Here is a 14,754-nt window from a genome sequence, read left to right as displayed (position 1 = left end):
TTGTTTTTATTACCGGTATGTGGTGCCAATTACTACACAGCTGGGTCCAAAACAAAAGATTCAGGCCCCGATAGCAACCATATGCTTGTCATTGTTTACCTTTGTATAACAACCAGACAATATATTCCACAGCTATTAAGAGTAATTATTATGATTGAGCCGGCATTCCTATCACGTATCTCGGCTGTTTAAAGTAGCATTTTCATATTAGCAGTCTGTGCTGGAAGGCTACTCTTTTAGGCATCATTAAGGCTCTGCTGCTTCTGCATAGTGGGATAGGAAAACAGTCTGTGTGAGCTCGACTTGACAAAAAAATGTGTCAGCATAAACCGCAAGAGTGTTTAAAAATGCTTCTCTGTGAATACGTGTGTGAAGAAGTCTCACCCGGAATCTTCAGTCCTTGACAAACGATTGATTCTTAAACTTTCTTTTACACACTGAAATCTAATTTATACAGTTTATTAAGGCACAAGTGCATCACTAATGGGCAGTTTGAAGCGGATTCGTAATGAGTGTCTCTCGAGTTAAAACGTGCCTGAAATACCGCCGCCGTGCTGTGGCGTTGTGACGGATTTTAAGGAATGTAAACTAGCAAAAATGTATCGTACAACAATCAGTTACAACAATTGACAACGGTTACTAATGATGGTAAATATTGAAGTAGTTTGAGAGCACAGCCCTTCGTCTCAATCAGTGCTCTTTCCACTGAACTATGATATCCATTTGTGTCATTGTGTTTATAAAGTAATAAATAATTCTGTGATCTGAATTCTCTTTGATGTAAATCATTTTGAACAATTTACTAAAAAGAACAATGTAGTGTCCTCAGCTCCTCTTATTTAGCATAATGTTATCTTCTTTGCACAGTCTGTATGTGATCCATAATGTTTGACAGGCAGTACTACTTCCAAATCCTTCATTTTGTATTTTACTCGACGCTTGCACATTTGTAATATCTAACTGCGGGTCATATTTAAATTCATGCAGCGAGAACTTCCTGGTGCGATGGGACAGTACGGGAATGCCTAAAGAAATCGAAAAGCTCAACAACCTGCCTGCCCTCTTCACGGTAACTGAATCCAAAACACCCTCTGTACGCTCTGCTCAGGATTTACACAATCCACAAAGTCTAAAACCTGTGACAAACGGCATACATTGTTCCTGGATGGCTGATAATTTAGTGGAACTTTTCAACGCAGGACTGGCATTCAGGGAAATCTGAATACATTTGCCTCTATTATGCTGTTTTTAGCCAACTTTTTGAAAACACACCATTGTTTGAAAACTGAGCGTGCCTGTAGGAATTACTGAGCTGAAATGTGATCCACTGAATCGGTAAATAACAAATGTTTTGGTCTGTTTATTTAAATGCGAATTTGCAGATTATTGCAAATATTCAGGTTTATTGAATTATTCAAACTTTATTGCATTTCTATCGAAGTCTGCTTTTATCGTAAGCCACAACAACTAATCACAACAACTAATTCACTTTCTTCTGTTTGGGTGAAATATCCCAGAAAGTTCAGGCCTTGTATGGGGTTCACTCAATGTTAAAACTTGGACTCCCACTGATGGAAAACCACACAATATTCCTTTGTAAAATAAAATGAATATTTTGCTCCCCTTGCTTTCCGCTTCCCTCTCATATTTAGCTGGGCTGACTTTTTCAAAGCACTCAATATCTTTTTCATCTATCCTCGTGTGAATGAACCCAAATATTCAGACTGTTCATTTCTTGTATGTATTGTAGCATATCTCCTTTAATTTGCCTTAATAAATCAACTTTTGCTTGTATTTGGTGCCCAGGACTTGAGCAGCAGTGACTTGATGAGGCCGCGGCTCTTTCTAGTGTGTCAGATCATTAGAGTCGGCAGCATGGAGCTCAAAGAGGGCAAGAAATCCACCGGAGGACTGCGGAGGCCATTTGGTGTTGCGGGTGAGATAATATTTGTTCAAGCAGTTCATTGTGAATTCAGCCAAGTCCCTAATACTCTGACGAGGCTTTCTGTGGCAACAGTTTTGTCATTTGTGAAAAAGTGTACAAATTACAAGTGCGTGTGCTGATGGAGCCCGAAAGAGGTCAGTGGAACTTTGTGTACATAGGCGAGGATGTATCAAATGTGCCAATATGACTTCTGGACATGTCCGGCAAAGCAATACCAAAGCATACCCTCCATCAGTTACGCAGGGCACATTTTAAGCAGCAGCTTGGGAAACTCTTTTCACATACAAGACTTTGTTTGATGAAACCTAAACAGACTCAATCCAAAGTTTGCACAAAGTCTAAAAGTAAAGGGAAATGAACATCAATCGTAGACTGGAAATACCCTTTATGTGGAACGCTAGAGTGGATATTTTTAATCATGTTCAAAATGAAAAATGTCAAACTCCCAATTTGTCACGTTGTGTTGTGCCAAGCAACAAGTAAGTGGCATTTAACACCCAGCACACCTCTTTCGGCTCATCTCATGTGGTATTTTTATACATGGCAGAAAAGGTGTGTCATGGGATTAACTATTTTTGCCTCTGTTTGCAGTTATGGACATAACAGATATCGCCCATGGCAAAAGTGATGATGAAGAAAAACAGCATTTCATCCCATTTCAGCAGTGAGTCTTTTGATGTAGTTTCACTTAACATAATTAATGTTGGTTTGTAGTAAAGCTAAAGTGAGTTTGTTTGTTTGGTTGTTCCATCACATCTTTGCAGCAGATGTAGCCGATGTTTTGTTGTCCATGACGAATTCTAAAATCAAGACTTTTGTCTCTTTCAGTAGATTGTGTTTTTAGCAACTGCGAGAGGAAATTGATAATGTATTTATTGAAATGTTAAACCACAGACACCCCCATTGAGGCCAAACTTAACCACAACCACAGTCAAACTTGTAGTTTTCAGTGCTTGACATTTTACTATGACAGCCCGCTTTTGCCCAGAAGGTTCTCTTTGCTGAAAATATTTATTTCACAATTTTTACCATGTTTTTGTGTGTTTTTTTTGGGGGGTTAAATATCACACCTGGTCATGTTTCCCGACCATGACTATTCAAGACATGTTGTTCTGAGTGGAGAAGTCTTGTTCAGCTTTTCAGTCGTGCCAAATGCATTTGAACTCTATTAAGTCTGAAAGAAAATTTTCCACAGGCAATCATGAACAGAATAATTATACAAATGAATACAAAAGGTCATCCAAATTGGGTTTTCCATTGAAGGCAGGAAAAAAAATTGTCTTTACAACTGAGCCAACAAAACAAGATGGCCTTGCTTATTAAGCATTCTGCACATTTCAAAAACAAATCCCCTAAATATTACTTTGTGACATGCTTCTCCTCGGCCCCCACACTCTGGAACACTTTACCCAGTCATCTGCGACTGCTGGACTCTCTGGATGTTTTCAAATTCAAAACATACCTTTTCAAATCTGCACATTCACTGTAACCCACTGATTTAATTATTATGTTGTCCTTGGATGCCGTTAAGGCGCCTTCAAACAAAAATAATTATTTAGGTGTTGTTTCATGAGTTATGGTTAAATTATTACTGCTATTATTATATGACTATGTGCTCTATATGTAACTAGACTAACTAAAAATAAGAAACTTTTCGCTTGGTAATGCACTCGTCCCAGATTGAAAACCCTCTTTAAAATGCCAGATGGGAACTCGAAGTATGCTGCATTGCTCCCTTCTACTCAGTTTACGCATAAGCAGATGTACACTATGACAATGACACGCCAGAACATCCTTAAAGCATTTCTAGGTGCCTTTCTGCTACTTCGCGGACCATTTGTTTGTCACCTGTCAGCGGAGTTGGCAGCTGAATTATGCTTTCTCTCTGTGCCTTCTCTTCCCTCCCAGGATAGCAATGGAAACCTACATTCGTCAGAGGCAGCTCATCATGTCCCCCCTCATCCCGTCGCGGGTTATAGGAGAGAATGAGCCGCTCACTGCCGTATTCAACAAAGTCATTGCCACTCGGGAGGTCAATCACAAAGGCCAGGGTAAAATGAAGTGCTCACAGACAGTCGGCGTCCCCTGTGATTTCTAGCCAGGGCGACTCTAATTTGACCTTTTTGTTTTGAGAGGAATAGATGATGTGTGTAAGGGTCCACAGGGTGTTGCCTTTGCAGTGTCTGGCTCATTGGATTTCTTTACATGTTTGCTGCCAGGGCTGTTTGTGACCCTCAAGCTGCTCCCGGGAGATCTGGCCCAGGTCAGGAAGGACTACCCTCACTTTGTGGACCGCAGCACGGCTATAGTGAGGAAGATGGGCTTCCCGGAAATCATCCTCCCCGGTGGGTTAAGCTATTGTTTGCCAAACACATATACAAGAGTTTAGACAAGGGAGGAAATGATACATCAATCTGATGGACACAGATTGAATATTTTATCTGTTCAGTTTTTGAATTCTGACTTTTTTTTGGGTACCTTTTTGTAATACATTTATCTCAATTAGAATAAAGAATGCATAATTTAATTAACTTTTAGTTCTGACAACATGTCTTTGTAATTCCTCATTTGTCCAGGAGTGTTGCAAAGGATTTTCAGACAGAAATTCCTGTTCATTTTAAATCGGGCAACACTTTAAGACAGGTTCATTCTAAGGACAAGATGCCGACACAAAACAGAGCAATGTAGTTTATTCTATTCAATGCAGTGCAGAAAGTTCTGTTTCAACATCATTTGTTTTACTGTCCCCTGTACCATGAGTTACGTAGTAAATTATTTTCAGATTTATCCCTGTTTTGTCATGACAGATGAAGACAGAATGGCGTATCTATTTAAAAAGAGTATTTTTAAGTGTGCCAAGTACCAGTATGTGTTAAAGTCCTGGGAACGTCAGAGGACATTATTTGTACTGTGAAATCTGTCTGGTTATTGTTTTTTTATGTGTCTTATAAGCCCATGTGGACTGGGCACCTTTCACTTGCCCTGTGCATCTTCATCTTAAAACCACAAACCTCTCCTTTGAGGTGAAGATTCTAAGCAGGAGAAGAGATGATTTGAAAGAGGAGTTAAAGGGGCCATGTTTGTTAAAAAAAAGAGAATCCCGATTCCAACTGAAATGAAGGTTTAAGTTTCAATACCGGTGATATGCAACAACATTTTGAAGCCAATGGGCATCGGCCCTGGCCAGTCAGATGCTAATCAGGTGTTCATCTGTTATGAGGGAGCTATAGATGGCTAACAATATGATTTCTATGACCCAAAGGGGCTGTTAAGGTAACAAAGAAGATTGATTTCATGGGAAACTTAAAACAATGCAAATGAAGAGATAAACAGGACAGGCGGTGGGCGTAGGATGCACCGTTCTGGTGCAATAGAGTGTTTACCGACACGTTCACTGCACACGCTGTGTGAGGTCCACACTCCAGTCGTGTAGTGTGGACCTGAGACTCTATAAACACACTCAGTCCAGTCGTGTAGTGTGGACCTCAATCTCTATAATCACACTCAGTCCAGTCGTGTAGTGTGGACCTCAGACTCTATAAACACACTCAGTCCAGTCGTGTAGTGTGGACCTCAGACTCTCTATAATCACACTCAGTCCAGTCGTGTAGTGTGGACCTGAGACTCTATAAACACACTCAGTCCAGTCGTGTAGTGTGGACCTCAGACTCTCTATAAACACACTCAGTCCAGTCGTGTAGTGTGGACCTCAGACTCTATAAACACACTCAGTCCAGTCGTGTAGTGTGGACCTCAGACTCTATAATCACACTCAGTCCAGTCGTGTAGTGTGGACCTGAGACTCTATAATCACACTCAGTCCAGTCGTGTAGTGTGGACCTCAGACTCTCTATAAACACACTCAGTCCAGTCGTGTAGTGTGGACCTCAGACTCTATAATCACACTCAGTCCAGTCGTGTAGTGTGGACCTGAGACTCTATAAACACACTCAGTCCAGTCGTGTAGTGTGGACCTCAGACTCTATAATCACACTCAGTCCAGTCGTGTAGTGTGGACCTCAGACTCTATAATCACACTCAGTCCAGTCGTGTAGTGTGGACCTCAGACTCTATAAACACACTCAGTCCAGTCGTGTAGTGTGGACCTCAGACTCTATAATCACACTCAGTCCAGTCGTGTAGTGTGGACCTCAGAGTCTCTATAAACACACTCAGTCCAGTCGTGTAGTGTGGACCTCAGACTCTATAAACACACTCAGTCCAGTCGTGTAGTGTGGACCTCAGACTCTATAATCACACTCAGTCCAGTCGTGTAGTGTGGACCTCAGACTCTATAATCACACTCAGTCCAGTCGTGTAGTGTGGATCTCAGACTCTATAATCACACTCAGTCCAGTCGTGTAGTGTGGACCTCAGACTCTATAATCACACTCAGTCCAGTCGTGTAGTGTGGATCTCAGACTCTATAAACACACTCAGTCCAGTCGTGTAGTGTGGACCTCAGACTCTCTATAAACACACTCAGTCCAGTCGTGTAGTGTGGACCTCAGACTCTCTATAATCACATTCAGTCCAGTCGTGTAGTGTGGACCTCAGAGTCTCTATAAACACACTCAGTCCAGTCGTGTAGTGTGGACCTCAGACTCTCTATAAACACACTCAGTCCAGTCGTGTAGTGTGGACCTCAGACTCTCTATAAACACATTCAGTCCAGTCGTGTAGTGTGGACCTCAGACTCTATAAACACACTCAGTCCAGTCGTGTAGTGTGGACCTCAGACTCTATAAACACACTCAGTCCAGTCGTGTAGTGTGGAACTCAGACTCTATAAACACACTCAGTCCAGTCGTGTAGTGTGGACCTCAGACTCTCTATAAACACACTCAGTCCAGTCGTGTAGTGTGGACCTCAGACTCTCTATAAACACACTCAGTCCAGTCGTGTAGTGTGGACCTCAGACTCTCTAAAACACACTCAGTCCAGTCGTGTAGTGTGGACCTCAGACTCTATAATCACACTCAGTCCAGTCGTGTAGTGTGGACCTCAGACTCTCTAAAACACACTCAGTCCAGTCGTGTAGTGTGGACCTCAGAGCCTTTATAAACACACTCAGTCCAGTCGTGTAGTGTGGACCTCAGACTCTATAAACACACTCAGTCCAGTTGTGTAGTGTGGACCTCAGACTCTATAAACACACTCAGTCCAGTCGTGTAGTGTGGACCTCAGACTCTCTAAAACACACTCAGTCCAGTCGTGTAGTGTGGACCTCAGAGCCTTTATAAACACACTCAGTCCAGTCGTGTAGTGTGGACCTCAGAGTCTCTAAAACACACTCAGTCCAGTCGTGTAGTGTGGACCTCAGACTCTATAAACACACTCAGTCCAGTTGTGTAGTGTGGACCTCAGACTCTATAAACACACTCAGTCCAGTCGTGTAGTGTGGACCTCAGACTCTCTAAAACACACTCAGTCCAGTCGTGTAGTGTGGACCTCAGAGCCTTTATAAACACACTCAGTCCAGTCGTGTAGTGTGGACCTCAGAGTCTCTAAAACACACTCAGTCCAGTCGTGTAGTGTGGACCTCAGAGTCTCTAAAACACACTCAGTCCAGTCGTGTAGTGTGGACCCTCCTTAAGGTGCAAACCTGTGCTTAGCTTGTCCTTCTCTGATCATGGAACCTTTATAAACAGAACTAACATGAACTTCACCAGTTGTAGCTATGGTTGCTTTTCTATTGGATTCACCCTCAACAGTAATCTGAAACATTCATGTTTGATATTGACCCTTGAACAGCCCAGAGAGTGGCAGTTTTGAGCTGCTCAGATTCCTGCAGGTTTTGTCCTTGGCAAACTGCTACAAATGTAGTTTCAAACAGCCACTTTGAATACAAATCTCAGAGGAACCTAATAAAGCTCAACAGTAACAGTAACCGCCCACCAGTCTGTTCTGAAATTACATTTTCCATTAATGTTTCTCAGAAAAAAAGTAATGTTGAAAGTTTGAAAGGTTGTTCGTGGCTAATTAACCATATGGTAACTAATGATCACAAGATCTGGCTTATCATTGTATCTAAAATCTGTTCCTGAAACATTATTCTCCACAACATTTTAAAAATATTTCGCTGAAGTTTGAATTTTTAATGTGTTTTTTGGACTTCTCTCATGTTCTCTCATATCTGCTTGGCTTCCTTTTAAATTCCTATTGTTTGAATTTTTCAAAAAGTCTAAAAAATATAAATAGATTTAATTTATTTGCCATCTTTTGCTCAGGAAACGTGAGGAACGACTTTTATGTGACGCTGCTGCAGGGAGAATTTGACAGAGGCAAAAAGAAGACCCCTAAAAATGTAGAGGTCATACTGACTGTTCATGATGATGATGGCAATCCAATGGAGGTAAAATTACCACATTTCTCCTCTTTATTTACCTATCTTTAGGAAATTGACTTTTCTCTAAATGTTGTTCCAGAAATGAAATTGATCTGACTCTCATCACTGTAAAATGATGGATTTTCTTTCTTCTATTATTGTTTCAAAGAAAGCAATATTTCCAGGAGCAGGTTATGATGGCATCTCAGAGTATAAGTCTGTTATTTACTATCAAGTGAAGCAGCCATGCTGGAATGAGACTGTTAAGGTACGTTTGCCTTAAATGTAATCCCAATGTTGTCCAATTAGATTTTCATATGGATTTACGATAGCTTGGTGTAATGAAGTAATCTTTGGAGGAGAGATACTTGTGCTACCCCTGCAAATATTTCTAAAGATGACATTGCTTTTCATATGCACTGTAATCCTCTATTCCTCTGACTTCTGCACTCTTGCCAGGTGACTATCCCCATTGAAGACGTATGCCGCTGCCATCTCCGGGTGGTGTTCCGCCACCGCTCCTCCCAGGATTGTAAGTGACTTCAGGATGTTGTTCGTATTACCTGTTTTTATTCTATGTATATGTTCAGTGTAAGGTAAAACTGCTGGTCAGTTTAAAATGCATTGGACTCTCTGACATTATCTATCAGGAATAATTAATAAATGAACAAAAACATATATTTTGGTGTTAAGTGACTGTCTTCTGAGTCCAGGAGTGTTTCCACAGACCTGTACCCTGTCAGATATTAAAATCCTTGTTTGTAGGCCTTTTTCTCATGTTTTTACAGCATAGAAGAGTACAATCAGGGAGTTTGCAAATAATAAGTAGTTTTTGCATATCCAACAGTAATGATAGTCTTAATTATATTCGGAGTAATCCGTCAGCTGTCCTTGAATGTTCTATTGTAGAAAAAAATCTATTGTATCATTTGGACTCTGGGCAAAATCTGGTTCACTATAAGGACAAGATGCTGTGACACAAAAACAGAGCAATGTCGTTTATTCCATCCAATGCAGTGAAGATGGTTGTAAAGAGCGGTACATAGGTGAAACTAAACACACACTTCACAAGAGGCTTCATCAGCACAGAAGACATGCTAATTCAGGACCACAGAGCGCCGTGCATCTTCATCTTAAAGCCAGTATCGAAGTCAGTGAGGTGAAGATTCTTTTTCTACAATCGTAATCATAATTGTAATCATAAAAATGAGGATGATAATAATAATAATGATGTCACTAGTCAATACACCTCTCTTTTCTAAGTACATATGCCAGGTTAGACTACCCATTTCACTAAAACATAGGTCAGATAAATAGAGGATTTGATCATTTTTACCCCCTGCTTGGACATGAGCAGCAGATGTGACGGAAGTACAGGTAAATCATAATTAGCAATCATAGTTTAAAAAAGGGCCAACATTTTATTCCCGCTGATAATAAGATTAATATTCATCACATGAACGATCAAACCAAACAAAGGATCCATAAGAGGAACATGTAAACCTATCATTTGGAGTTTAAGAAAATGCTTTTTTACTGGATGGTACACCAACTTATAAAGCGGTAACAAAGTGAAAGTGACTCTTACATTTTGCATCTTTTTGGTCTTTGAATTCTTCAGCTCGGGACAAATCAGAAAAGCCCTTTGGGATGGCCTTTGTAAAGCTTATGCGAGTGGATGGGACCACTCTGAAAGATGGCAGGCATGAACTTGTTGTCTATAAGGTACTGTACAATTTTGTGGCATTTTATGTTGTGCAAAATGTAATTCACAGCTTTAATTTTTTCATGAAGTAGGAAATGTTTATTGCGCTCATTCAATTTATGCCAAAATCTTTGTCTTGAATAGCTGACAGCAGGTGGATGGATTATGCATGAATCTCTCCTTAAATCAATACATATTAAATTAGATCTACAACAATCGATGTAGTACACCATCCATTGCTTCTATTATGAATTTCCCTAGATTGACGGCAAAAAGTCTGAGGATGCAAAGGTTTATCTCGGCTTGCCAGCGACGTGGGCTGATGTGGAGGAGAGCGAGAGGCAGACGGGGAAACAGTTTCACCACACAGGAGCCATTCCCGTGACTAAAGACAGCTTCCAGATCGCGACTCTCACCTGCTCCACTAAACTCACTCAGAACGGTAACATTTAGCAACATGTGCATCATATAATCCTTAAGCTTATAACTCTCAGAGCTGCAAAACATGGTTACATCTACATCTTGTACAACTATCCGGTTATTTTGTAAATTATAAATTGTTGATCTTGAACCTAATAAATGTATTAAGATCAGTCAAATATAACATCACAAAACATCTTTTCAAAGCAGTGGTAATAAGAAATAAACTCTTTTTACGTGCAGCCCTCCCACAGGTCAAACTCAACCAGAGCGTTCCAATGTAGCGGTCCATTAAAGTGGGATTTCATGCGTCTGTCCCAAGTCCTAAAGTCCTAAAAAGCAGAGACTGTGGAGTCCAATTACTGTGTTCAGTTTAGGGATCCTGGATGATGCAACAGGTGTGTGCATTTTTGCGTCAGGCCTCTACTGGCCATCTGGAACACCAGTTTTCCCGGCATGCGGCACCGTGGACTTTATAACCTGCTGCATGAGCTGGGTGAATAGAAGGCTGAAATCAGACATTATTAGACCACTAGGTATGTTTCTGAGACCATAAAGATAAGTTCCACTGCCCAATCTTCACACCAGTTTTAATTTTATTCGATAGATCTCATATTTGTGTAGTTTTGTTTGCTTTTAGCTCACTGATAATGCCAAGTATTAGCAATTCAATTAAATTCAATTTATTTTTACAACACCCAAAATAAACAGCAATTGCCTCGAGGGCAATCTAAAATACACTAAAACAGAAATGCAGTTCTATGTTGGCGCAAATCCCCCCAGTTACATATTCATTAATAGAACGTTGATCTTTGCCCACTAATGATATAAACTGACAGTTTAAAATTAATTTAATTTAAGTTACAAAATTGTCAGATAGGGGGGCTGTCTACACCAAAAAGTCCAGGGTGGATTTTTCCCCTCCCAGGCCAGCCCTGCATACATTTTTTCTCAGAGTTACGTTTTCATGGATTCCCCCCATATGCTCCTCAATCCACACACTTTGCATCATTATAACTTTAACTACCTACCGGTACTTGGCTGTAGCCTACTTCCACATACACTCTTGGAGCGAAGCACACTTTTGCGCCCACTGTACTCTTATTTACATGGTTACATCAGCTTTGCGGTAGAAGTATTTTCCAATAATGAAGCAGATGCAACACGGCCACAAATAGCACATGGCATTTAAACTACTTTAGATTCTCTGAAGCCATTTGCAGGTGATTTTAAATTGTCCAACAAAAACTGTCTAATCTGAATCTAAATATGTTTTTTTATTTCATGTAATCCACATGCATCCATATCTTAATGTGGGACACTGTAACTTCAGCAGCTGCTTCCTAAAAATGCATTTTTCTCCCATAGAAACATAAAGATCAGCCAGGAAAGATTCCAATCGTGTACTTTGCAAGATTTTGACAGCTCTTACAGAAGGATTTGTTAGCATTTAATGACAAGTTTTTTAATTATTATTTTTTATTTGAAAAGATCTAGTTTACTCCCAAAGTTTTAAAGCATTCTCTATATTTCGTCTTTGGCCTTGATTATTATTCTACTACATAATATTATATTATTATACATAACAATATATATTGTATGATGCTGTGTCTGCAGTGGATTTGCTCGGCCTGTTGAATTGGAGGTCAAATCCTGAAGAGCTGGAGCAGAACCTGCAGAGACTGATGGAGGTGGAAGGAGGGGAGATTGTCAAAGTAAGTGGAGGACTTTTTTATTGGAGCTTTAGATGTCACCATTGTGTCTGTAATGAATAAATGCGATATATACTGTAATGACATTAGTATTTTGAATGTTTGCGTAAATGTTTTCTATGCCATCTTCAGTTTCTCCAGGACACACTCGATGCCCTATTTAACATCATGGTGGAGACCTCAGAAAAGGACACGTATGACACCCCGGTGTTCAATGCCCTGGTTAGTTTTCCTCCTCTTGTATGCCTGGCCTGGGTGACCTTACATTTTTTGTTCGAATGCAATTTTCAGACACATTTTTAATGTGAATACTTCTGATGTGTCTTGGTTCAATCTTGTGAATGTGAAATATGTTTTCACTGACAAACACACCTTATGTTCAGAGCTCTTAACTTGAAAGCACTTTTTATTTTAGGTTTTCATAATCACACTTATTGGCGACATAAAGTTCCAGCATTTCAACCCGGTCCTGGAAACCTACATCAACAAGCATTTCAGTGCCACTTTGGCGTACATGTGAGTCTCCCATAAATGCTTTTTTACTTTTTGATTACAAGCCTTCGTGCTGCTTTATTTTTTTGCACATTTTCTCTCCCCCCTTCCACTTCCACTCACACTGCTGACAGACCTTGATGCTTGACTCATTTCAGGAAGCTAACTGGGGTGCTTAACTACTACGTGAGCCATGCAGAGGAGCCTGTTCTTACTGAGCAGCTCTACGCTGCGCTCAAAGCATTGAAGTACTTGTTCAGATTCATTGTACAGTCCCGGGTCCTCCATCTAAGGTAACGCAACACGCAAGCTACTGTATACGTTTCTGCTTCCTGTTTTTTGGTGAGGAGGATGCTGTCTGAAGTGAGGAATGGAAACCTGTATTGTGTAATTTGTTTAGAGACTTGTCCTGGATCAAAACTTGAATATTTTCACAACTTTTCAAAACTACAGACTGAATTGGTTTTATTAAGGTTCCTTGCACACTGATCAATTATTAGTGATTTAATATCAATAATATTTGATAGAAATAAATAAATCACTATGAAACATAATCTATTGCCAATTCTTGCATACATACATAAATAAATACATACATACATACATACATACATACATACATACATACATACATACATACATACATACATTATGGTATTCTAGCAATCTCTGCTTAAAAAGCCTGCGTGGTTGAGTTCAATGTCATTGATTTTCTTTTCGCAGATTCTATGGAAAAAGCGAAGACGGAGATGCTTTTTTTAACTCCATTCGCAGCTTGTTCCTCTCCTTCAACACTCTGATGGACAGACCACTGGACGAGGGAGTCAAAATAAAGGTTTGTGAATGTGTGAATTAGTAGTGTGGTCTCTTAGGCATTGACAATGAAAGTCTTTTATTTCGTTTTCCCCTTGGGTTGTTTTAGATTATCTCTCACATTTGCATGCACAAACCTAAAGCTTGGTAGTGCGAGTAATTGTGAGCAGCCTTTTCATTTTTCTATACATAAAATGAACATAACAAACATCCTTATGTCCTCTGAAGACTCACAATAAGCTCACCTGCTGCTAGCTGTTGCTTTGTCTATGACTGTTTGCAAAAGACTGCCTTTGTGCACAGGTCTCACTTTTCTTACCACTTATTGGAGAAAAGGAGGGAAATGGCTTGAACTCAAATAGCATGTTTTGCCCATGTCTTGTCTTTCAACAGCTACAATTTAACCTCTATTTCATCACAGCTTTCTATTTGGCCTCAGATTTTCAAAGTAATGAACAAGCAGCCTGGCTCAGGCAGAGTTAATACTTTTTTTCTGCTAAAAGATGTTTTACCAACCACCCGGTGGCTGAGTTGCCCCCTGTGGTTTCAACTGATGAGACTTTTTCTGTTGTTGCACTTTCAGGGGGCAATATTGAAATACCTCCCCACCATCATTAACGACATCCAGAGTGTTTTTGATCCCGTGGAGCTCAGGTAATTCCCCAGAGAAAGCGCTTAGCAAGAAATGATAATTGCCTGTCTTGTCGCAAACATCATATTTACTTCTTGTTCATTTGGGCTCTATTCTCATCCCTTGCTGCGCCGCTTATTAGTCTTACTCAGCGATAATTACCACCTCCAAAAGATATGATGAATACCTTGTGTTTTTCCTCGGCAGTGTTCTGCTGGCCAAATTCATTGAAAGCATTCCTGACATGCAGCTTGTGCGTCAGAAACTAGGCTGCATGTGTAAGATGGTGGAGAGTGACCTTTTCAAGCAGCCAGGTAGGAACTTCTCAAAGCTCTAAAATACACATACTGCAATTCTACACGAGAGGCGGAGAAAACTCCAGTCTACATCGCACTTAGACACAACTTTGTCTGGTCGGCCGTATTAAAACCACAGGCTCAGTGTGCTACAATGACCTTTTAACATGCCTCTCTCACTGGGCTGTGATGTAACAATGTGTTTAGTAACTCATTACATGCATATAGAAGCAAACTGCTTACAATCATTGTTAGAATTGCAATTGTGTTAATAGTCAGTTGAGTTGTTGCTTGTTATTACTTTTTATTTCACATTATTGGCTTTAGTCTGCCCCGCTCAGTTTCTTCTCTTTTTGACACGAATCGCACTTCTGTTGTAATCGCACTTCTGTTGTAATCGCACTTCTGTTGT

The 14,754-nt window shown here is 40.2% G+C and overlaps 1 protein-coding gene across 2 annotated transcripts in view; it reads left to right on the top strand.

Moving 5' to 3' along the window:
* dock5 (dedicator of cytokinesis 5) overlaps positions 1 to 14,754 on the top strand; it is a 54,858-nt gene that overhangs the window by 16,807 nt on the left and 23,297 nt on the right. For both annotated transcript variants that reach the window (XM_072432444.1, XM_072432445.1), the window contains exons 9-25: positions 988 to 1,069; positions 1,807 to 1,936; positions 2,537 to 2,609; positions 3,854 to 3,996; positions 4,165 to 4,290; positions 8,176 to 8,300; positions 8,443 to 8,541; positions 8,733 to 8,805; positions 9,895 to 9,998; positions 10,240 to 10,420; positions 12,016 to 12,113; positions 12,243 to 12,332; positions 12,526 to 12,626; positions 12,761 to 12,895; positions 13,326 to 13,437; positions 13,999 to 14,069; positions 14,254 to 14,360. In XM_072432444.1, the coding sequence (XP_072288545.1) occupies positions 988 to 1,069; positions 1,807 to 1,936; positions 2,537 to 2,609; positions 3,854 to 3,996; positions 4,165 to 4,290; positions 8,176 to 8,300; positions 8,443 to 8,541; positions 8,733 to 8,805; positions 9,895 to 9,998; positions 10,240 to 10,420; positions 12,016 to 12,113; positions 12,243 to 12,332; positions 12,526 to 12,626; positions 12,761 to 12,895; positions 13,326 to 13,437; positions 13,999 to 14,069; positions 14,254 to 14,360 (1,850 nt within the window). The remainder of the gene's footprint in view (positions 1 to 987; positions 1,070 to 1,806; positions 1,937 to 2,536; positions 2,610 to 3,853; positions 3,997 to 4,164; positions 4,291 to 8,175; positions 8,301 to 8,442; positions 8,542 to 8,732; positions 8,806 to 9,894; positions 9,999 to 10,239; positions 10,421 to 12,015; positions 12,114 to 12,242; positions 12,333 to 12,525; positions 12,627 to 12,760; positions 12,896 to 13,325; positions 13,438 to 13,998; positions 14,070 to 14,253; positions 14,361 to 14,754) is intronic.

Source organism: Eucyclogobius newberryi, unplaced genomic scaffold, assembly GCF_026437365.1.
Source record: "Eucyclogobius newberryi isolate DKJ021-1_F unplaced genomic scaffold, fEucNew1.0.hap1 SCAF_6, whole genome shotgun sequence".
In the NCBI taxonomy this organism is placed as follows: domain Eukaryota; kingdom Metazoa; phylum Chordata; class Actinopteri; order Gobiiformes; family Gobiidae; genus Eucyclogobius; species Eucyclogobius newberryi.
Note: the sequence above shows the minus strand (reverse complement) of the source record. Positions and strands in the feature narration are given on the sequence as shown.